The sequence below is a fragment of the Coturnix japonica genome, chromosome 7 (genome assembly GCF_001577835.2).
Source record: "Coturnix japonica isolate 7356 chromosome 7, Coturnix japonica 2.1, whole genome shotgun sequence".
Lineage (NCBI taxonomy): Eukaryota > Metazoa > Chordata > Aves > Galliformes > Phasianidae > Coturnix > Coturnix japonica.
In genome coordinates, this window is record NC_029522.1 from 22,245,320 (window position 1) to 22,269,751 (window position 24,432).

Below are 24,432 nucleotides of genomic sequence, written 5' to 3' on the forward strand. Positions count from 1 at the left end.
CTTCTGCCACCCCCTCTTATTTGCTAATCCATCAGAGTATTATTTTTGTACACGTTTAGAAAACTAATATATCATCTTGATTCTTTCAGAATATCAATGGGGGATTTATGTTTAATATTATTTACAATCCATCATGAAGATCAGTTTTGCAATGTATTTGTCAGCATAAAAATCCATAGTAAGAAATCTGTTGCATTAAAAGTGTTCTTTCCTAATATTTTCAGCATTTTGAGCCATGTGCTGTATGTTCTTTCAGCAGTCCTCACCAGTGGTTTCTACTTTCTGACCACTCATTTGGAGCTGCAGACTTCAGCTTATTCATCTTTCTCAGTAGCGTAATACTTGTTTTATTTCTACTTTTTAACATGCTAACTTTCCTTAAAAGCTACTTACCTTATAAGTGTAGAACTGAGTTTATTTTCAAGCAGTTTCCTGCTGTTGTTCACATAAAATTCTCACCTACTTTTACACAGCAATTATTTTCATTTCATGGAAATTCTTCACTTTAAAACATCCAGCATATATTTAAAGGACCCAATCAGAGATATTTGAATTTAGAAAGAGATTTGTGGCTGCTTCAAGATTTCCTATCATAATGTTTGTTAGCTCACATCTGAATATTAGTAAGATGGTTTTGTTTCGCTTCCATGTGTGGACTGATATAGGAGTAGTCCCTGCTACAGAAGGGATGTGCCTATTCTTCTCCTCTAGTGGAAGTCTGTTGACGTGATGGAAGTTTCCTGCCTGTCCCTCAGCCCAGCATGCCCTGGGAGGCTGAAAGTAGCCAGCAGTGTTGCTCTCCTGCTGAGTAAACAAGCAGTGACCCTCCTACAATAGAGGGAGGACTTTGATTACAAAATATCTGTGCTGTTCTATAGAGACATTGCAGAAAGAGATGAGTAATATTTCAGCTGTAATCACGCTCTGTACAGGAAACAACTCGCACAATTTTGGATGATCCTACATTTGCTGTCACAACTGTAAAATCCTATCTGTTTCTATTCCTGTTTTTTTATAACCATAAAGTACCATTAATGCATCTCTTCCTCACCCATTCCAAGTTAAGTATTTATTCTGTGAGTTTGGGAGTGCTGTGATCACTGAGATCTTGCTGGCTTGCAGGACATGTCTGTTAAGGACATGTCCAGTAATTTGGTCCATGTTCTTTCCATGGGAGGTTCAATTGAAAGTGAGCCATGGGTCTGTTCTGTGGGGGTTTATTTTGATAAATTTTTATCCCCCTTTGAAAACCTGCACTGTATTCTTGAATTTGTATGTAACAATGGTGTGTGGAAAGAAATTTACTGTATCTGATTTCATTCTTCTTCAAACATTATGGGCTTAACATTTTGATTATACTGCATGGAAATACCTTCATGGTAGTCCTCAGGTGAGGATATATGAAGGGGGTGGAGGGAGGAAGTCCCAAGCCACTCATTTGACTTGCAAAACTAATTTGGGACATGATTTTTTTTGTGTTGTGAAAGGCCAGGTCCTATATTTCTATTTGTTGCTTATCTGCGGAAATAAGAAGTTGTAACTTCTACATTATATACGTTCTTGTTAGATAAATATTTTATTGAGCATAATAGCTGAGGTGTTACATGAAGTCTGCTGGACATTACTGTGTACTTTGGCAATAGCTTTTGCAGCCAGAGTTGCTGCCTCCTAAAAGAGAATGTATATCTTAAAATTGCATTTTCTGAAGGGAAACATTTTGAAGTATTTAGCATTTTAAAAACAGCTTACATCAGGTTGCAGTTCTAACAGGCTTCTGGATGCAACAGTGATGATATATTTTATTCTAAGGGATTACATGCAAATTTAATCCTTCTTTAATCTCTGTCTACTAAGTAGAAACATGGACCACCTTGACGTAGTGGAAGTTGACATTCTTGTTTTTCTGCTTTATTTTAGATAATTGTGATGGCACGTTGGTATCTACCTTACCTTCATCAGCCTTTACCAGTTCCTCTGAGTTCTTCAGTACTCACAGTCCCAGCTTTGCAAAGCTCAACAGGCGAGATGGTAAGGTTGCAGTGGGAAATGCCTAAAATATTCTAATCACAGTGCTGAAGAATAATTGTTTGTATGCAGTGCATTCAGAGCCAAGTTTGAGTAGAGCTGTTAACTTAAGCTTTTGTGAGATCTTTATTTAGGAGCAATTCATTCCCTTTTGTAGAAAATTTACACTGTATTTGAAGTTCTCTCATTGTAGAGAAATTGTGTAGGAAGCTTGGGTTGTTATTTTGCTTTAGAATAATGTTGCCATGATTTTTTTAGAGCTTGAAGCTCACTAGACTTGAGAACTTGTTCTGAAGTGTAGGTGTTTATTAAGGGCAGTAACAACTAGATATGCAAGTTCTAGTAGAATTCAGTGGTTAACACAGCTCAGCAGAAATACTAAAAATGAATGAGGAAACTTTGCAGGCATTTGCAGCATGGAGCGCTTGAGGCCCTGATAATGAGTTCATGTATGAGGTGAAACTATTGGGAACCAATTTGATATTAGGAAAAAAAGTCTGCAATATCTAGGACATCGTTTGACATTTTGTTGCAGGTTTTAGTCGTTGGCTCTCATTCCCAAATTAGAGGAAAGCCCTGTATTACGATATTATGGATGATTTTAGTTATTAAAAACACTAATTAGTATGTTAGTAATAGAGAGACTTTAATTTGAAATAAATGAGAATTTTTCTACTTAAACACAATCTATGCAGTGTGTCTTCTAATTGAACATTACAGTTTGGTAAATCTGTAGGAGGATACTAAAGGAATCTCACTGAAATAGTTGGCACTAGAGACTGGGAGTTGGTACGTCATTGAAGAAGTCTTAAATGGAAGTTACTGTCTTAAATTTAAACTCCTGAACCAGAGATCCTCAGCATGTAAATAGTGATACAAAAGTTGCCTGACGTATGGAAACTTGTAGACTTTGACCACAGAATTTTGGTTTGCTTTGCCTTTATCTTGAGCAGTAGCTGAGATAATGAGTAGGCTGCTTATGTAACTTGGCTTAAATGACTAATTTTGTCTTCTGAAAAGAGGGTAAGATTCAATATCAATATTGTTGCAACTTCAGCTCTGCGTGTACTGAATCTTAAAATTATATTAACAGTGCTTAAAATAAACTTACGTGGATTGCAGAGTTAATGTAGGAAAAGATAGTCTTCTTTAAGTGCGCTAAGCTAGTTTGGCCATGTAATGGGCTGTCAAGTATCTCATAGTTCTTTAGATGTACATTATTACATCAGTAAGATTCATAGGGTTTATGGGTACAAGCTGTGAAAACAGACAGGAGAATACTGAAACTGAGCTCTAAGCAGGGAAGCTCTTTCAGATGTATAAGTAAATTCTGTTCCATGCTTTGAAGATTTATTTGGTAACTGAGGAGCTAACCCCAACAGAAGGGCCCAGAATTTGAATTCTGCATTGCTTAATTATTTTATTGCATGAGCTGTTGTTGAAACATGCGGGAGTAATGCCAGCTGACTTTGCATGGATTGGGGGAAGAAGTGGTGATAGGTGATGACTGAGGGAAATTTCCTAGGCTGATACTTAAATAAGAGACACCTTTGCAAGAATTATTATTCCTTGATATACTAATTCTTTTGAGTTATGTTGGAGTGTTTGGATGCATTTTATTTTCTTTCATAATTGATAAAACGTAGGTGTAAGTGGTGGTACTTCAAGATAGAAATCTAAATAAATGTATTAATATAAAATTATTTACTAACATGAATACAAATGCACAAAGTGAAGTTGAATTTACAAAATACAGAATGTTTTAATTCACTGAGATGATTTAGTAGAAGATAACAGTTGAAAAGCTGTATTTTAAAAAATAAGCCTGCAGCAGTGGAATATGCCATTAAAAAATAAAACAAAACCCACAGAGGTGCAAAACAAACCAAGAAATAACAGAAGAAAAGCCGAATGTGCAGTTCTGTGAGTGCTCAATTAAAATGCTGATAAATCTGTACTGGTAGTAGGAGAAGCAGTTAATAAAATTCTAGTGAATGTTATTCTGAGATGTGAAATATATTACTTATCCATGAGAGGGATTAATCAGTTATGTTGTTTAGAGTAAATAAATAATAAAAAATAAGAAAATTGCTACAATCAACTCAGCTTTTCCAACTCTCTATTAGCTCTCAGCTTGAGTAGTCAGTATAGGCAATTATGTATAGGAATATAAAACATACATAATGTCAAAAGGAATTTGTCTTATGGTCGAGAAGTGTTTGATCTAGGCATTAATGTAAAACCATGCAGCAGGAATGCACTTAGCTTCAGCAGGAAGTTCAAGAGTCTGTAGCACAATATAAAGCTATTTGAGCTGCTTGTGAGACACTGGGATGGAAAAGAACATTTCCTTTTGATTCACGTTATTTATAACTAAGCATGGGCATCTTGAGTAGTTCTGTGGAACATCAAGGAGTATTGATTGCATAGCTGTGGGCTTAAGTGCTGTTTTTGGAACAATTATAGCAAAATATACAAACAGTTTGAAAAAGGTATATGATAATATTTCTTGGAGTCATTTGGATCTCCAACTGAGAAACCATGTGGTCTTCCTCATTTTTCTAGTGTTACAGTTTGTTGCCATGGAGCGGTATGAACATGGAACAATATATGTTCCTGTTGCATGGTATTTTCCCCTAGGATGTTTTTTCTTACCACACTGGACCATTTTCTTGTTGTTTTGCTATGTGTGGAATCCCATGAATGCCAGTGGAAATCTGGTAGGCAGAAGGGGGAAATGGCCTACTTCTCAGACGTCAAATTATGAAGTGCCAAATGTACTGACTATGGTCATGCTCTCCCACTTTCTCTGGAGAGGTAATGTGGCATCTTCTTACATTGCTATTTTCCAGGTTGCTTGAAAAACAAAAATCCTGATTTAGTAACTGTAGCCTGTGCCACATTTTGTCCATTTTATGTTTATGCCACACTGTTAATAAAGGATGTATGATCCTGTTTGATTTCCTTATACCCAACTGCGGGAATGTAACACCATGGTTATGCTTGTATCTATTCAGAGGATGTTGTCTTCAGTAACATTGTTTTTGCGACTTTGATGTTGCAGATAAATTTTACCAGCCATTCTCACAAGTAGCATTAAGATATAGTGGTAATAAAGTATATTAGGAGGAGATTCAGCTTGGAAGCTTCTAGACTGCTTTAAGCTGTGTGTCTGCACAGGGTTAAAACCGTCAAATAATGAGTGATGAAATAAAAAAAAAATCATGGTGTTAAGAAGCAGTACACATTGGTTTGGTTGTAAAACCAGGGTTTTCCCTGGAGCATTCTGGTAAAGCAGTGCAGACTGAGTCACTGAGTACTCTCCAAGTGGGCATCGTATTCAATTCTGGTTGGAATAAGTACACTTCTTTTTCAGGAGCTGGGACTAAATCCTATCTTAACAAAATGAATAATGAGACTTTTAATATCTACTTTTAGACCTTCCATAAAATCACTTTTGGGTTGTCAAATCCAATGTACTCCAGGGAAATCAAGAATGTTTTTTAAAAAGTCATTGAAAATATGGCTCTTTGAGATCAGTCACACTTATGGATCTTTCAGCTGAGTTCATTATAATACTCAAGGATAAGCTTTGAGACAGAGCAATTAATAAAATGTAAAGGTAAACCCAGCTGTTCATAACCTACATTTATTGATACTTTTTTCTTTGGAGGTGTATATTTGGAATATTCTTGTAGTTTGTATAGATTTGTTAATCTTCGTTCTTAACACAGTGTTTCTCCTTTCTAGTCGAGTTTTGTTCAGTGCAGTTGCACAAAACTACTCTTGTAGACTTTGCTATTAGAGGCAAAGCAAGATGATAAGAGACTGCTTTACTGTGTGAAGGCACTCCTTTCAATTATTCAATCAGATGTTCTCTAGCTTTACAATGTATTATTTGTGCACATTTACAACCTCCTATTGAACTGTTGTTCTTCAATACTTAGGGCACGCATCAAGACAACTAACATTTTCCCCTCATCCTTCACAACATGGCAAAAAAGAAAATATCAAATTAGAAATTAGGCATCATTTCCAGAGCTGTAGGGAGTACACAAGGGAAAAGATTATTTTATTTATTTATTATTGATGTGATGTGCCATGCACATTGACCTTTCTCTAGCTGGCAATGAATAGATGTCCTAAAAATTCTTCAATTCTGAATTCCTTATAAATTTTTGGTTAACTAAGAAAAACAGGGTATTTTCTAATACAGAATCATGAGCAAACAATTTTACATTTAGGGAGTGAGCTCCTCTGTAAATACCTGATATAATAACACACTTCTCAGGTTTTATTTCTTGAGTGATCATAGTTATCAACATTGCCTTTATCCCATCTCTCTTAGGAGCTGGAGGCTGGTCCCCTCTGGACTCAAATGAGCAGCAGTGGCTCCAGGTTGATCTCGGAGACAGAGTGGAGATTGTTGGGGTCGCTACCCAGGGCAGGTATGGGAGCTCTGACTGGGTAACCAGCTACACCCTGATGTTCAGTGACACCGGTCGCAACTGGAAGCAGTACAGAAAAGATGACACCATCTGGGTAGGTGTAAAATCCAGATGCCTTTCAGATTTTCTCCTTCATGCTCATTAAGGAACTTAGAGAAATGGCTTCAGTTTCTGATCAGAGAAGTGGAGTAGCAGTGAGGGAAGCAGACCTGAATGATGTTAGGGGCTGGTTTGATGGTAACCTGATTGTATCTTTGTTGCTGACTGTGTAATACATGTTTAGGCCCTCAGGACTACATTGTTTTTCAAATTATGAGGATACTCAGGACACTTCAAATGACCTGCATGCTTCTGTGCCTGGATGGCTTTGGTTCAGGCACACCGGGCTGAGAGGGGCTAATCACATAGGTACTTTCTCTGGGAAGTATGGAAATTAACTCAATTTTATGCACACTTGCTGGTCAGAACAACGAAGCACATGCTGGGGGAGGCAGGTGGTAAATTGTTCCTCAGCTTGAGAGAGCTGGAACTGCAGCATGGCTTGTAGGATGATTTAGCAGATGCACTGAGAGTGCTCAAGGCTTTTCTTAAAGTTTTCACACAAGAGTCATACTTGCTGTGTTGCAGGTTTAATGTGTGGCCATAACAGGTGCAGTTGGTAAGAATACGTGCCATAGCAGTGCCACCTCAGGTGTGAATGGAGAAGTTTAAAATATAATATGGAAAATGTGAATTGTGAGTTTTTAATGGGTTGTATTGTCTTCTCCATACTGCATTCTCTGTTGTGATGATCAGTAGCTTTGGTAGCATTGGCAGTATTTGATACTAAATGAAGTATACACTTCATGAAAATGAAAGGGAACATTATAAGGATGATCAAGTAAAATTCTGTTTTTTTTTGTTTTTGGTTGGGGGGGGGAGCTAACACCTTGATTAAACTGTGTTACACAAGAAGACTCTATTTCCAGAACATACTGATGATGAGTTGAGCGAGTTGAGGATCAGCAGGAAGAGAGGAGAAGGGCTGCTTAATTCTTTTCTTGAGCATGTTTCCAGACATTTGGATGCATGTATAGAAAGGTTAACTTCTGTGGTTTCAAAATCCATTGCGTTGTTTGTTGCTGTCTTTGTTTTACTGTAGTTTGATTCAGGGAAAGCTAATGAAAGCTGCCTTACTATAGGAGGATATGTTGGTCCAAAAATGGTCAGAAAATTGTCAAGTGTGGCTCTGTTTCATATGTCACATTAGTTACATTATGCTAACTTCACTCCAGGTAGGTATACCTTAAAAAGAAAAAAAAAAAAAGTTTTAAAACAATGGAATTTCATTTTTCATTCTCAAGTGAATATAGTTATCACTTAATCTGGTGCTGGACTTCCACCCTTGGGTCTCTGAAATCCAGAACAGACAGATTTTTACAGACTCAGTATCATTAAAAGATGCTTCCTTCTCTGATAATATTATGTAACTTGTTTAAATTATATATTCAATTTAAATTTTTGATTACGTATCCAGCTCTTCAGTCTGTCTTCTTTTTGGAAACCCTTGACCTTTTATTCTTTCTCCTTAAGTGGAAATTTGAAAAGACAATACATAAAACTTTGCTAATCTTCATGACCTATGGATTCAGTTTTGTGAGTTTCTCATCTAGCACCAATATTGCATGCAAGAATAAGAATAAGCCCAGCAGGAGTTTAACAGTGAATCAGAATTTATCAAGAATCCAAACTGTTTTACTTATTAAATGATTGGGCATGAAAGTGATTCAGGAGAGATCTTGACACAAGTTCTACAGCTTCAGTAGGTTTTTTGGTGAGATAATGTTTATACATTCTTGTAATGGGAACCACAAAGGAAGATATTTATTTTTGTATGTAGTTGAGGAAAACTGAAACATTTTGGTTGTGGAAGAAGGTAACATTAGGGGAAGGATTTGGATATTCTTTCCCTGCACATTAGTTTCTGAAAGTCACACTGAGTATGCATGGCAATAGTATAATTCCAATCCAGAAGTGCCATTTGCTCAGTATTCCCAGACAGAGGGAATTTCTGAATGGTTTTTGGGATATATTTCTGACCAAACTCAGTTGGAAAAATCTGATGGAGAAAGTCCAAAGTGGACTGACTTCATGGTTTGTTAGATCCTGCAGTTTGCATAAATTGGCAAGTGTCATAAGCACATAAGAGTCTGTATGCCTGCCCTGCCCATGGAATTAATGAAAATCAAATTAGTCCTGTACTGTTTTTATTCCAACTATAGAGAAAATTGGTTTCCTTTTTTAAATTTTCTTGAAATGTTTGTGCTTGTTTTGAGTGGAAATAGATCTTGAGCCACTTAGTGCGCTGAGAAGAAAGCATGTATAGGCTTTCAGAAGCACATATAGATCTATAGTTTCAACTTTCTGTAGCATTTCTGTTTTATTGGTGATAATCCTTCCTATGGGCTTTTTACAAACTAAGAAGAAAATAAGTATGCACAGTCCAGCCTTACTTCTGTGAAAAGGCAGAGCCCTGGATGAAATGAGCACCATGGTGCTCTTGTTCTTAACATCTGTTAAATTGCTATAAGGGAAATTCTGCATTGCTCACACCTTTAACAGAACTGTTGCCCTTGACTTTAAGGGAGGACAGTGGAGAGGATTGTTTTACACGGATAGGAAAGGAGCGCCCCAGGGTAGCCTCCAGTGGTGTCACAAGATAGCCAATTTAAGCATTAGGAATCTGTGTCCTATTGCTAGAGGGACTGGGTAGTCTGTCAAAGTAAAATCCAAGGCAGTAAACTCCTACATCAGGGCAGGCTGGCAAGTCACCAGGTTACATGTCATTCACAGGAGGTGGAAGTTAAAATTTAGGATAGTGTGAAAATACCACATCAGAAATGGCAGATGGTTGAGTGGGAAATGCATTGCTGCCTCTCTTGCCCTTTCTAGCTTTTAATTCTGAAGCTTTTTTTCCTCCTGTCCTTAGACAGCAATAGATCACTGCCCTGTGTCACTTAAGATTTCAAGTTCTTTAAAATTTCCTTCTTAAAACTTTGTGTCTAACTAGAAGTGCTAGTTATCTACCCCCTTAGTTATGTATGTATATATAATTTGTTTCAGAGATCTGTGCTGTTCCAAGCTACACATGGTCAACTCTGGGACTCGTGGCTCAAAAAGGGCTCTGAAATTCAAACCATTATTTCTTGAGGGTTCTGATATGGAATATTGATATAGGTTGGACCTATAAGGGTCCATGATACAGCTTTCAGATGTTACGTTTTGCTGGAAGTTTATGTTTGAGGCATGGCTGTTACTGAATGCCTTTCACCAAGTACTCCTTGTTGCTAATTAGTCATTTACTGCTGTTGGAAGTGGGGATTATGTATCTGTCTGAGGGGCCTAAGTGGCCTGCTAAATTAATTTTTGTTTTTTGAAAATAGTGGAGCTTTGTTAGGAACCAATCTGATAGAATAATTGTTAATTGAAGTGGGAAGAGGGGTGTAAAAACTATGTTTGATAGTTACCATTTTTTTCTCAGTAGAAATGTGAGGCTTCTCTTTACTTTTTTTCCATATCAGTAAAGGAAAGTGGGGTCTTGTGCCTTCTCTGCTCTGTTAGGATAAAAATGGCATGAATTCTTAACGTCTTCTCTATGCAGGTCAGATTGAAACTCCAGTTTCTCCCAGCCTATCTGTGTGACCCAAAGTTATTAGGTATTACTAGCTGCCTTTACTATAGTGCTCTCAAAGTAGGGTTTACTGGCACAGCCTTTTCCCTCTGCATGTTATGGGTGATCAGCCACATTTGGTGGAGTTATCAAAATCCCTGATTAAATATGACCGTGGATGAAAATTTAATTATAATTTCTTCACTAATATGTGATATTCCCTATTGCAAGTGATGCTCCCAAGTTGTTTTCAGCTATCTGGGTAAAGGTTTTGTCTGCCCAAGTAGTGTATGTGACCTTCAGTGTGTCTGAGACCTGGGCACAGAAGGTCTTTATTGGGCTGCAGTTAAGACAGATGTTTGCACACCAGTTCATGAGCCTGTAGCACTAGTTAAAATCCTTTTCTCTTCATCGATATTGCAAGGCTTACAGGGGATATTATCCTCCTCTCAAAGCACTCATACAGCTCCCATCAACTTCACCATTAATGGGAGCACTGCATAGACAGATCACAAGGAGAATTGGAAAACCTCTTACATTTTCACTCAGCTTGTGGTTATGATGTTAGTAAATTCTGCAGCTAGAGTTGAAGACAAGACAGATTAGCCATTTAAAACCAATTTTCTAACCCCATTTGTATTTAAATAATCTTGTTACAAAAGGACTCTGTGGTTCAGAGCAAACTAGGCTTATAATTATATTTTCAATATGGATAAATCAGCTGTGTGTGGACACACTAGCTATTGATTGGGAGACGTAAAATATAAATCTTATGACTTGTAACAAGAAAATGATTTTCCAGTGTTTTTAAGTGTTGAATAATTCAGAATTTTACTTTACCTGCATATGCACCACAGCTTGAGTTGGTCCAAATTGTATATATTACCAGGACAAAGCTGTGGGCTGTGATGCAATAGTATTTCTTTTTAGATAGCAATTTTAATGCCATCTGTACTGAGAAATTATGTACAAAGCTGAAAAACACAATTATGCAGGAAGATACAAAGGAATGGGGGGAGGATGCTTATACATAGTAAAAGGAGTAATGGGATGTAATTTGGTAGCTGTTTTGAAAGAAACAGTGGAATTGGAAAAGAAGTGAGACTGCTCTGAGAGTGTCAGAGGAGGCTCTTGTATTAGAACCATGAAACTATGTGGAAAGGTAATAAACATAAAGGAAAATAGCATAGAGAGCAAGGAGATACTCCATAGTCTGTTCAGGTGATTGCACAAATGAAGCACTGGTTTGGAGTTCCCTGTTAGCTGATGAACCTCTTCCACTGTGAGCAGGAAGTGGAAGGTACAAGATGACTTTGGCTGGAAACAGGGAGCAATGACATCACAAGGAAGAGTTTGTGGTGCTGGAAAATGATACTTTGGTCGCAAGAGGTACAGAGCAAACTTGCATCAAGAATTGCTACAGCATCAGCCCTGCATCTTGCAAGTGCTTATGAGAGGACTGACGAGTGACAGGAGGCTAAGGGTGCTTTAGGAATATATAACTCTCAGTGGAGCAGGAAGAGTCTTTAATAGAGGTGATAAAGATCCTTTGCATCCTCTTTCCTCAGGAAAACCCTCGCTTGTGCGTGAGAGATTTTGCTGAACCAGAGGCTTTTCTAATGAAATCTAGAGGAGGGTCATTTTTAATTGGCTTATAAATCTATTGAAGTGCTGTAAACTTTTCCATTTCCTCTGTAGCTGGGTAACGATTGTAGAACTGTTTTGGTGAGTTAATTATCGTTAACACAGTTAGAATATTAATCCACTTGTCAGATTTATAGTTGCACTGACTTGTTCTAAAGTATCTTTTACCTCCAAGTCCTGTTGCCTTCCAAGCAGGATCAGAACAAAATTCTGTCTGTAGTAAAGACAGGTCCTATGTTGTTTGCTTAGATAGGAGAGTGAGTTTGTGTTGTTACAGTGCTTCACACTGTACTGGTATTCTGATATATTTAATCTCCTTAATACATAGTAATTATTGCCAAGCAAGCAGGTATTAAAACAATATCTGTAGATTATTTTCCTTTACCATTTGCTCTCAGATGTGGGTAAAGGTGAAGTCCATAGAGTTTAATGCAGATATTACCACAATGCCCATCACAGATGCTTCCGGTAATTCTCTGTGCTTTGATACCTTGCATGCAAGAAATATAGCTATGTGCTATTGCCTTCATCACTGACTTCTTAAACCTGTTCCTTTACATGTTCAGAAAAAATTACCTATTGTGTAACTGTTTAACTCAGGAATGCTATAGAAAAATACCTTGGGGTCTAATTTCTGCATTTAGTGGGGGGGTTGTTAAGTTAGGGTAGTTTGATTAGATTGTGGTTGGACTCGATCTTAAAGACCTTTTCCAACCTGAGCAATTCTATGATTCTGTCCCTTATTTTATGTAAGACTCTGGTCTCTCCAAAGCTAAGTTCTATCTCTTGATACTACTACAGTGTGATTGTAGTGCTGGTTTTAACAGGTCAGAATGTGAAGAGGATTGTGTGTGGTTCTGGTTGTTTTCGATTGGCCCTAAAACATTGGTGTCCTCCAAGGACCTTCTGCAGATTTGTCTGCCGTAATCTTCAAGCTGTTGTTTTTCCTTCTCAGCTTCCAAGAAGAGTAAATGTAAGTGGCAGTGTGCTAAGATGCCTATTGTGGTAAACAGTGGACATTTCCTCTCAGATGAAGGATTTCAACCGTATCAGTAGATCAAATCTCGTTATTGCTTGCAAATCATGTTCTATGGCATGCAAAGCTATAAATAGGGGTCTTTACAAATTATAAATGAATATGGAACAAATAGTGTTTCAGTCCACTTAAGCTTTCACCTCTGGTGAGCAAATGACCACTTACAAACGGACTAAAATGAGAAAGCAACATAGAGCAAAGAACGAACAGTAAAGCTGTTTTGCTAAAAGAGGATGCATCATTAATTTGTTTGTAGCAAACAATTTACAAAGATTAGCCAAATAAAAACATCCCAGGGATAAGCACTAAAGCTGATCCACCCACAGCTCAAAGCCATTCTGAAACAATAATAGTTGGATTGACTGCGGTGCTGTGCAGAGAGGTTACCTGAGTCCTTCAATTGCTTCCACAGCCAGTTTGCATGTATACATATTCAACCAAGAAAGAGCCTTTACAGAATACAGTATGCAAATATTTTTTCTGCTACAGTGTTCTCAGCGAAGTCTATGCTAATTTCCATAGTCCTTCTGGGTCATATTAATCAGGATTGAGTGGCTACTGGGGTTGGTAATGAGATCTGGAGTTTTTATCATTATAAAAAACCTGTTTAAATCCAAATGAAATGATTCTAAGGCAAAAAGCTTGCTTACATTTGGTGCTGCTGAGTAGCAGCCAGATGATGGTAAAATGCACAAGGAGAAGCACTTGACATCCTTGGCAGTTATTTGTGTGGAGTCCTTAGTGTGAAGAGAGTGGGATCTTTGTTCATGGTGTATCTTGTTTTTTGAAAGAAAAACTCCAGAAAATAGCACCATTAGTCAGTACAGAATATATTCTAGAGCCTGGATTGTGATGATTTCTTTCCAGTTGTTTGGCACTTCTGGGGACGAATGAGAATGGGTCTAGTTTTCCAAGCATCCGCTTGTTTTTAAAACTCTTGTCTTCTGACTGTTCTTTCTTTACTGTTCTGTGCTATAAAATAGCATGGCTTGTTCTGCTGCTGAAAATCGTGCTGCTTCTACTGATTCTCTCTTAATTAGTTAAATCTTAAGAATTATCTACCTTATCAGTTCTTTTACACGGAATGTTTGTGTCTTTAGTAATTGCTATGAGTTTGTACCTATTTTGCTCTGAAGCCTTTTTAAACTATGGATTATTCCTGTAACAAGAAGCTCGTGAACAGAGAAGTGGAATCCTGTTGCTTGTGGTTAGTCAAAATGACATGTAATAAAAGCTAAGCTATAAACAAGTTATTGCAAGCCACTCTAGGCCTGGAATTTTATTGATGCTAAACATCAGAATATTAGGTAAGCAAAGGAATGTGGTGTTAGAGATATCAGTCTATTATGTTACTTGTTCAGTAAGTACCAGCAGAAACCAAGGATCTTCTACCTCTGCTCATTCACTTCTTATTTATGTGGTTAGCAGATTTCTGTCCTATTTTGAGTTAATAAACTCAGTGTTTCCTACCACTAGATTCCCAGCTGAAGCAAGAAGGCATCTGAAAATACTTCTGAAAAAGAGATGCATTCACAGAAACAACTCTTCAACGTAAATTTTGCAAGTACTTCTTTCAGAGCCAGGGCTTTATTCAGTTCAACCAGTTCTTTAGACATCTGTGCTTGACGGAGGGCATGCTGTGTGCTAAAGTCACCTGAGGACCTTTTGGTAACCTGGCCTGCTTCTGCTTTGCCTGTAGCATCCTGTTCTGGGCTTGCCATCTCTGCAGCAGCTTCCACTGTGGCATCACTTTCAGTCTGGAACTGAGTCAACAATTGCTGCAGATTACGGATCACCTCCAAGTTTTCTTTCTGTTCCTCGTCTTCCATAGTCTCCACCAACTTCTGGAAATCAAGCTTGTATGCAGCATGCTGCTGAAGTTGCTCTAGCTTGGCATTCATCTTTGCATTTTATTGTTCTGTCAGAATGATCTTTTACAACATCTGTGCTGTCTGACCAACAGCTTCACTCAGCCCTCTGCTCAGCTTTTCAACCTCTTCCATTAGAGACTGGTTCTTCTCCATCAGAGACTGCATGTTCTCTGAAGGTGCCATGCTATTGATAGACACTGGGAGAGTCCCTCCATGAGCCTGCAGCAGTAACACCTGCAGCTGTTGTACCTGCTGTTTTAGTTGAAGCACCTCAGCTGCCTGGGGATCAGTGTTGACAATTGTTTTTTTTTATTTTTCTTGCCCTATCAGCATAGCACAGAGTATTCAGAGTTTCTTCTAGGTTGGAATCTGCTGGACGTACACAGGCTATCATGAGAGTGTGGCTGTTACCACCCAGAGAATCTTTGTCTGTCTTTAAAAGTCATCTCGGTTATTCCCAGGGCTCCCCACGCTCTGACTTGATAGTCTCAGCTGGGGAGCAGACTGAACCCCCTGTGATTCTTGAAGAAGTGGTCAGGGAATTACTACTCCAACTGGACTGCCACAAGTTCATGGGTCCAGATGAGATTCACCTGAGAGTGCTGAAGGAACTGACGGAGGTGATCGCTGAGCCGTTTTCCATTATCTTTTCCGTTATGTTTGTTAAAGTTAGTGCTGGAAATACTCTTCATAGGTTTTCCTTCCTACCCTAATTCAAGGAACATAAAAATATTTAATATATTCTATTAGATATGTTTCAGAATTAAACAAAGAAGGATTAGAGAGAGTATCAGTATTTTAAAAGAAAAAACAAACCAAAAACATCATAATTCTTAGTGTGGAGCACTTCTAATATGTTGCCTTTCCAAATGGGTGATGTGTGTTTCACATTGTTTCAGTGGCTTCTAAGTGTATTTCATGACAAATACTTCAAAACAAAACGCTAATCATCCTTCATCTGGAGGGTCATTATATTGATTGTCATTTTATTCTCAAAGTTATTTGTCACTGGAGTAGGGAAGAAGATAAATCATTAGAGGAACGCTAAGAACAAATATTGTTATCAGCAGAATACCTAAGCCTGACCATGTTCCTTTGAAATGTAACTTAACAGTGACACTTCTAATATGTATCTGATGCTTTTAGGGAGCTGCATATGCCTGTCCTGCAACATTCAGATTTCATTTCTGGAGTTAACAAAACACGAGCAAACCAGGATAGAGAGTAATCCTTATTACTTAAACTTCATCCTTCAGGGAATAAATATTCATGAGTTGCGAGCACAAATAAAATCCTGAAAATACTATAAAAATTGCATATATATACCTTTACAGCCTGGAGGAGAGATGAGATTCAGCTCAGGAATAAAACCAAGTCAAGCAGTTTTACTAAGGGAACACTTAATGTGAGTCACTTATTTTTAATCCAAATATGTAGGCTTCTGCATAAGTAATAAGAATCAAAGAGACTCCTCTGAAGAAGATTCTTTTCTTTTGTCAAGGTTTGGTAGGCTTTGGTGAAATTAAGTGGGAAGACCATCTTCCTTTCACTAAACATGAAATACTGTGACTGTTCTGTGAACAACAATGTATATTTGTAAATTAGACGTCAGTTTATGAAATGCTTCTTAGTTGTTTCAGGTGGGTCACTGTTCTGGTAGGAAAGTCAGAAATTGCACCAGATTACTTAATAAAGCTGATCCAGAAAGAACTTCATATCTTCACCTCGGAACTGTGTTGAAGACTAAAGCTATTCTGGCAGAGTACAGCAATTCTGTATAATCTCCTTCAATAAATCCCTGCAAATCTGAGGTTCAGGTCCTCTCTGATGTCACTGAGATGATAACTGATTTTGACTGATGCTTTCAAATATTTTTTTTTGGGGGGGGGGATGTGTGATGTGGGGGGATAATAAGTGCCTTGAGATTGCAAGGTGAGAGTTTTATAGCAGCATCAGAAGAAAACTGCAGTCTGACTTCTGGATCTAGCTTTTCTAATTCTACTTTACTGTCTTGTTGTCATCAGGAGACTTCTAAATGCCTAAAGTGAGTGTTGTATGTTTTCCAAGTCAGACCCAAGCCTGTATTTTCTTGGTAGTTTCTGGACACTGATGTTCACTTTCTATTGCTATGCTGGTCCACAGCTATTCAGCTCTCCCTCTCAAGTCCATCATACCTGATGCTATTTGGATGCCAGTCATGTATAATATGAGCCTGGTGACCAAAATATTTCTACTAGCAGTGTTGTGTAATGATAACAACTGTGAGTTATGTGTCACTTAGCTTCCTTGTTTGGATTTCAGTTTGAAAAAATAGAGGGGAAAAGCAAATAGAAATGGTGCTACTGAAAAGCCTTCAGTAGTTCATTACTCAGTAAATACAGATACAATTTAGTCAGGGGAGCCAATACGAAGATCCATCCTCTTTGAAGGATATCCTTCAATTATTACTCTTTTGCAATTAACTGGTTCTTCAGGGAAAAGATTTTCTCTTCAAATGAGAGAGTGCACTTTAATTTTTTTCCTCCTCAACAAAGCAGTCTTTCTGTTCTTCAGAAATTTAAGAAAAGTTTCTACCTCTCGTGCCTTTCAAGTTCTTTAGCAATAGAATGATTGTTCAAACATCAATCATTATATTCATTGCATGTCTTTAGAACAGGTAGTTTTCCTTGCTTCTGGTTTTTGACTCAGAGTGCAAAAAATTTTGTCTTTAATGTGTATCCGTTGTGTTCTTTAATAAGCACTCACTTTAAACTTTCCAATTTCCATTTGTTTCATGTTACAAGATCACAAACACAAATGGGAGCAGAAATGGTTTACTCAGAAGAAGAGTTGTAGCCAGTGCAGCGTTAAATGTAGTCCTCTCTTGGTCTTGCTTTCTGCAAAAGAAAAATCAAAACTTCCTTGTTTTTAGTATTGAAAGCAGCCTGTAATGTCCAAGCAGAGTTGGGAAATGATCTAAGCTTTTTACTCCTTTTTGTCAGTGCAGACCACTGAAGTATGCAGTTGACTTGTGTAAAGAGCACATTGTATTTACAAATTATACCCAAGAAACCATAGCAAAGTTTAGTCAGCCAAAGCAGAAACTGTCCTAGTAGAATGATTTAGAAAATTTCCAGTCATTGTGATTTGTATAGCAGTCATGTAGATCATGATTGACACATTTACATGTAGCAGTTTCTTGTTGGCAATAAACCTCAAGATTTGGTTACTATAGTGAGGAGAAAGCATTCAGATTGCACTTTCCCATCTTGCTGTCTATGGAACCTTTGGGGAGTTGTAAATCCACACACAAAAAAACAAAAAGCATGAATTCTAAAAGAGCAGGATTCTGTACCTGGGATGGGGCAACCCTGCATGCATGTATGGAGTGAGGCCAAGAGGCTGGTGAGCAGCCCCATGGGAAGGGATCTACAGGCTCTGATTGACAGAAGTTGAATCTGAGTTAGCGGTGTGTCCTGGCAGCCAGGAGGGACAGCTGTACCCTGGGATGTATCAGTCTCAGTATTGCTACCAGGTGAAGAGAGGAATTGTCCCACTCTGCACCATGTGACCTCATCCCCATCACTGGATGCAGCTCTGGGTACTGCAGTATGGCAGCTGCAGCTCCTCACAGGAAGGTGAAGGGCAGTGCTGAGCTCTGTTGTCTGGTGGCAGCGGTAGGGCCTGAGGGAACGGCATGGAGCTGTGTCAGAGGAGAGTCAGGTGGGGAGATAGGACAAGGTTCTGCACCGGAAGGTGGTGGGCATGGCGCTGAACTGGTGGAGTTCAAGAAGCATTTGAACCAGGATTTCATCTGATACCTCAAATCATGTACTGAAAATCACGTATTTTAGAGTGAGGGTTCTAAAATTATGTACTTCCTGAACTTGAAAGTTGCTTGCTTCTCTCATTTGCCAAGAAGCTTGTTTTACTCTTTATCTGGAAAATAGTTTTGCTGCCTATTTGTATCTAAGGGGTTTACTAGACTGTGTGGCTGGTCATTAGAAGCAACTGCGTATCTGCTGCTTTGCTGTGAAGAAAAGACTTGTGGCAATGCTTTCTGGTGAAATAAGGCCTAGACTTCTTACTGCCTTCCACTCAACTCTGTTGTTTGGCTTTTTTTTCCCTTTCTGGAGGTCAGCTTTTAGTGCTAAGTATTGCTATTTGTAGGGTTATAATAGTACCTATGTGTATCATCTTAATTTGGATTATCCCAGACGTTTGGTTACAGCTTTGTAAAATACATGTGCTATTTCAGCCTGAGATATGTGTGTATGTGGTAAAGTGTACGTCATTATAAATGTTAATGGAAATGGTGATCTGCAAGGAATAATCATAGGAAATTAGATTTACAGATATTTAAGACAGGTTTGAAGAGTTACTGGCAAACATGCTGAGCAGGTGTGCACGTGTATTATGTAAAAATAAACGTGTGGGAGAGTTGGGAAGCAAAACAAAGAGATGGAAAGCGGAATTTCAGGTGGCATTCATCCAGCCATGCCTGCAAGAATGTGACAATGATGATTTATAATTACTTTGAAAATAACTATGTGTCTGCTGCCACATTCTTACTGTGGCTTCACAAGTATCAGTCATTATGCAATGATCAGTTGATTTTATATATTCACAGTTTAGCTGTTTATCGTAATTGGTTTATGCTCTTGGATTTTGACAAGACTCTTATTTCATAAACTTGGTTGTAAAAAGGGCAAGTGCAAATTTCTTCTTTTTGCGTGTACCAAATCAAAGGGGTTTCTACTAATAGAATTCGTAAGATCAATTGCAATGACTTTTTATTCCAGGTTTAAAATAAATAAACAAAAATACCACACACACACACATGCACACAAACCAACATGTGCACAGCAATTGTTACAATAAAAAATATCTTCACACAGAAGAGTCACGGAAGATACCTCAATAACTTCTTTGGAGATTTTCAGTGTTTACATGAAGATAAGCTTATTAACATCTCACTCTTTTTCTGCCTATACCTATGTGAAAGTTGGATGTTTAGTGGTAAAATTAGATGAAATTCAGAAGCTCCAGCTTTTTCCTATTTGATTCCATGACTACCAAAACCTTTCTGTGTAGCTATATCCATCCCAGTATTGTCATTCGTGCAAAACATGCTGTTTTAACAGCCTCAAAACCTTTTGTTTGTTATAAAACCATTTTATGTTTCTTTTATTTTTACCTTTGCAAGTGCCAGAAAATATGTTATCCCAGCCACTTTACCTTCCAAAAGAAGACCCCTGGCTTTGACAAGAGGAAAGAAAGGGATGCACTGAAAATCTTATGGTGGATGTTCAGGTGTATGGCCAAATTGCACACTAAGTTTTACGCTGACACTTTCCTGCTGTTTCTGTAGTGTTACAAAGAGGCTGAAGTATTAAGTAGATGGAAAACATTACGTGCAAACTTAGTTTTGATAATTTTCCCTTAAGTTCCATGTCTCTTCCAAAGCCTTAGATTTTTTTTTCTTTTGATCTTTATTCCACAATGGGATGTCAAATTTCTACCATCTTGACAGTTTGGACTTGGGCAATATTTGTCTTGCAGTTTTTGGAGAGAAAAAGAAAATCATTGGAAAGACACTTTCCTGTATTTTATTTGATTTTTTTTATTTAAGCCATTAACATACTGGAACACATTTACTCACTTAACATAATGATAATAGTTTCCTGCAGTTTAACTATATTTTATGTACAATAGCTGTATTTTCAGTCTAACTGTGCTTTATGTACAATAGCTGTATTTTCTTTTTCTATTTATTTGAACACTGGTAGTTAGGCAAGCTGCTTATCTTATGCTGGCTCTTGCATGATCCTCTTGCTGCCCTCTAGGGGCCCTTACATATTCAGGCACAAAACTTAATGCAGCATCAAATGGTCCCAGAGGGTTTCTTCACTTGGGTGGCAGCAGGCAGAGTAATTAAAAACAAAATCATAGTGCTGCTGGCGAAGCAGCATCATTGTCAGGCCTAGATGTCTAGCAGCCCTGGTCCAAAGACAGCAAACCATGGTCTGCCTTTATCATTTTTTCTTAAGTCTGTTCAGAAATGTTTCTTTATCATATGTTAATCACTATTCTCCTGGCCCAATTATGCGTAACTAGCTTTCAAGCATGTGGTTCTGTGAACAAATTCATCATAATTCAGATTTGACAGATAAGCTAATTTTTCCCTATGCTCTTTAGAGTTGTTTGAAATCTGAAAATCTAGCATTTGTATAATGCCATCTGCGTACAGCCATACACTCCTCCCTACCTTGGGCCATTCTTCCAGATCTTGGCATTCTACCTTCAGGGAACAAAGCATCACTGCTGCATGGCTGTGCTGGAAGTATCTCTGATCCACAGTGCGTGCTTCTGCTGAGGCTTTCCCATGGCAAGTGAGGGGCTTTGACCCAGAGCTGTCTATGGTTACCTCTTTCTTTCCTATCTTCTGGCCTGTTGAGGCAGAATGAAATGACCATCAGGAGCAGTAGCAAAGGGGGAAATGATGGGGTGGTGGTAAGGCTTTTTGGATGAAATGAGGCTAGTCTTGGCCTCAACATAGTTGAGGATAGTGCTTGGAGGTATTTGTTTTTTTTTCCTGGCTGCTTAAGTTTGTAATGGCACCCAGGGTGATGATAGCATTAGAAAGTACTTCATGGTACACATACATTCAGTTATTGGGTTGTTATTAGGCCACTGCTTGCACTCACAGGTCTGGGCGTGCATAGAAACAGAACTGTAGGAAACTGGGGAATTTCCAATTTAAGTGGTCAAAGAGCTGAGGAGTCTCCTGGGTTAACCATATACATAGCTGGAAAGTTTAGAAATGTGGTTTTGAACTTCAAGGGCTTAAATCTGTTCAAAGTCTTTACGTGAATCTCATTGTTATGGTTATATAAATTTTGGGGTAGTAGAAGAAGAGATTCTTTGTTCCATCATGGAAGAGTTGTAATGGAAAAGCAGTAGACTTAGGCAGATCAATATCACTTTTCTATACAATTTTTAAACCCAGAGTTACAGAAGAAAAGTCAGTTATTGCAATGCTACTTAATTCACTTAGTAATAGAGTGCATTGATTGATATTGTCATAAATAACAAAATGCTTCATCTATGCCTCTTCAGTGCCCAATCACATTATGCATAGAGCCTGAGATGCGAATAAAAACCCACCAAAACACAACAAAAATGCTACAGCCCTTCTGAGCCTCAGGCTAACAAGCCTTATTGATTGCACTTGTCATGAGTAATCTGAAGCTAAGGGATATCAACCCATAGGATTTGTATATAACTATTGTAGGCCAGGCTTGAACCCATTGTATTTTCTATAGGGGCAGTGTATATAGAAGCTGTGCTAATGTCTAAGCCGGTGACACGTTTTACTGGAAGCATAGTGCAAACAGAAGCCTCGTGTTCTGAACAGTGACTGGCAAAATCAATCTTAATTAGGCTTCAGATATTCAAGGCCACTTCTAAACCTGAGCCTTTTCTTGATCCCCTTTAATTATGTATTCAGATCAAAATGACATCCTGAGCTATTATCCTGCTTGTTAAACCCACTCAGTCAGTTGTTGTCTGAGCAAATGCATCTACGTTTTACTAAGCAGCATAAATGGGTTTCCTCTGTTGTTCCTCTTGCTGTGGGAGCTGCAGCTGTGTCCTTCAGCATCACAGTTTCCTGAGCTCATAGAAAATTTCAGAGTTATTCTATGGAAGTTACTTTTCTGTTGAGACCATCCTGAGCTTCCATTTATACTCTTTATCCTTTGGATTCCAGGAGCACCCCAGTTACTGGGTTGTAGGCAAGAATATTTTTTTTAAGCCAAGGAAACAAAAACATTTTTAATGGTTATTCTGTATTTATCTCATTCATGGCTACCCATTCCCTTGTACTTCCCAGGAAGAGGCAGAGACTAACAAACTAGGTGTGGGAGCTTGGACACTTAAGTTTGATAATTAGCAGGGCTGACATTTAAGAGTTAGGAACAAAGGGAATTTAACCCCTGTGTGAACTGGGATTAAGTTAGTGTTGTACATGTGACCTTTTCTTTAAAAACAAGCTGCAAATACTGATTCCTAGGGTCTCTGTGGCATATTGAGCTGTAAGAAGAGAAGTGAAGCTGAGCAAAATACCTCAGCTAGCATAAAATTATAACTACTTGCACATAGGTAAGATAGTAGGTGTAAGGTAACAAATCTGATGAAATTTTATTTCTCATCTCTCAATATTTTTCATAAGTAGAGAATCATGAGAGAGGGCACCATAGTCCTGAGTGCTTATTTGGTAGATTTCGAATATGAAGTTAAAGCCTAAGAAAATTGCAAGTGTTTAAACAGAATCTGTGCTACTGGGGGCACAGGAGCGGTGTCAATGAAGGTCTCTGGTTTATGCAGAGATGAGCACATTGCAGTGCTTGCTCAGACCAACTGGTCATATTCTCTAGTTATAGGCACTGTTTGGCAGAACTCCTTTTGTAGAAGCTGCTCTTGTTTCTCTCATTTCTAATTTCTTGTTTGTACTCCTCTTAATGGAGCTTTGCTAATTCTGTTATTTAGTCCTACTTGTAAAGTTTTGTTAGATGTAATTTCCATAGTTTATTGTATGGGTTTTATTTACTTTTATAGGAGTAGTTTTACTGGTACTGAAATACAAAGCATTAATGTGCTGCAGACAAAAATATACTGAATGCTACCTCTGATAAGTAGCAGAGGGAATACTATCATGCCAGTCCTGTAAGAAATATTATTAACTCAAATTTTTGGAAATAAAATAAGAAAAAAATTAGAAAACTTCCACTATGTCAAGCTTAGTTCTCTGTATTAATCTGGAAGATACAGTTTCAAATCTAGAATGGTTTTTCCTTTGCCTTCAGGATACAGCTGATAACTCTGGTCCACTGTTGCATTCAGAATGAAAGCTGTGAGGGAAGCTCTCATTTCTGTCTGTTGTATTGGACATTAGAGTATGTGATTCACTAAAGAAGAAGAAAGGGTTCTTGACAGTTCCGGGATTTATTAGTCCTTTGAGCTCTTTAATTTTCTAGTAATGGTTAAGACTTCTGTGCGCCTGCTGCACAGAGTGCAAGACTTCAGAGAACTGTTTGGACATGCATAGAGAATAATGTTGTTCATGTACTAATAGGTCTTAGTTTAGTTTGTAATTGCTTTCCTCAAACATTGTCAATAACTTTGGTTTTGTTTTTTCTAATATCAGTTTTGACTCAAACTATCACTGTCACTACTTTGAACTAGTCTCAGCCTTGTCTACTTTTTAAGCTGTTTCTCGCCATGAAAAAGTCACACAAGAATTGCCTACTGCAGATTTTCTTCAGGGAGGACCTAAGAAGTGTTCTGACTAGATGTCTAAATCAGAGTCCAAGATCACACTGTGTTCATGGATGTTAATAAATTGTTAGCTGTGTATTGCTATTCACTTTTTTGTCTCCAAAAGATTAAATATAGTAAGATACATATAAAGCTGTGTTATCTGTTTATAATATGGTTTATATTTTTTGAGTTGGGTTTTTTTCTTTGTTTTTGTCTTCGAAATCTGAGAAGAAAAACTGTTGCAGAGCTGAGAAGACATTAAGCTTATCTGAAATCCTAAGTATTCTAAGTTGCATGCTGACTCTTGTATTCATCAGTATGGTAATGAATTTACCTCTTAGTATGTAGTCATACAGTCCTATTAGTAAACAATGAATCAAGAATTCCACATAGTTCCTTACTATTCCCTTTAGATAATAAACATTCTAAGCTTTACAGTTGAACTTTGTACCTTTCATT

The 24,432-nt window shown here is 37.9% G+C and overlaps 1 protein-coding gene across 1 annotated transcript in view; it reads left to right on the forward strand.

Annotated features, from left to right (window-relative positions):
• CNTNAP5 (contactin associated protein family member 5) overlaps nucleotides 1–24,432 on the forward strand; it is a 252,770-nt gene that overhangs the window by 57,318 nt on the left and 171,020 nt on the right. The window contains exons 2-3 of the mRNA XM_015868834.2: nucleotides 1,918–2,028; nucleotides 6,374–6,567. Of these exons, the coding sequence (XP_015724320.1) occupies nucleotides 1,918–2,028; nucleotides 6,374–6,567 (305 nt within the window). The remainder of the gene's footprint in view (nucleotides 1–1,917; nucleotides 2,029–6,373; nucleotides 6,568–24,432) is intronic.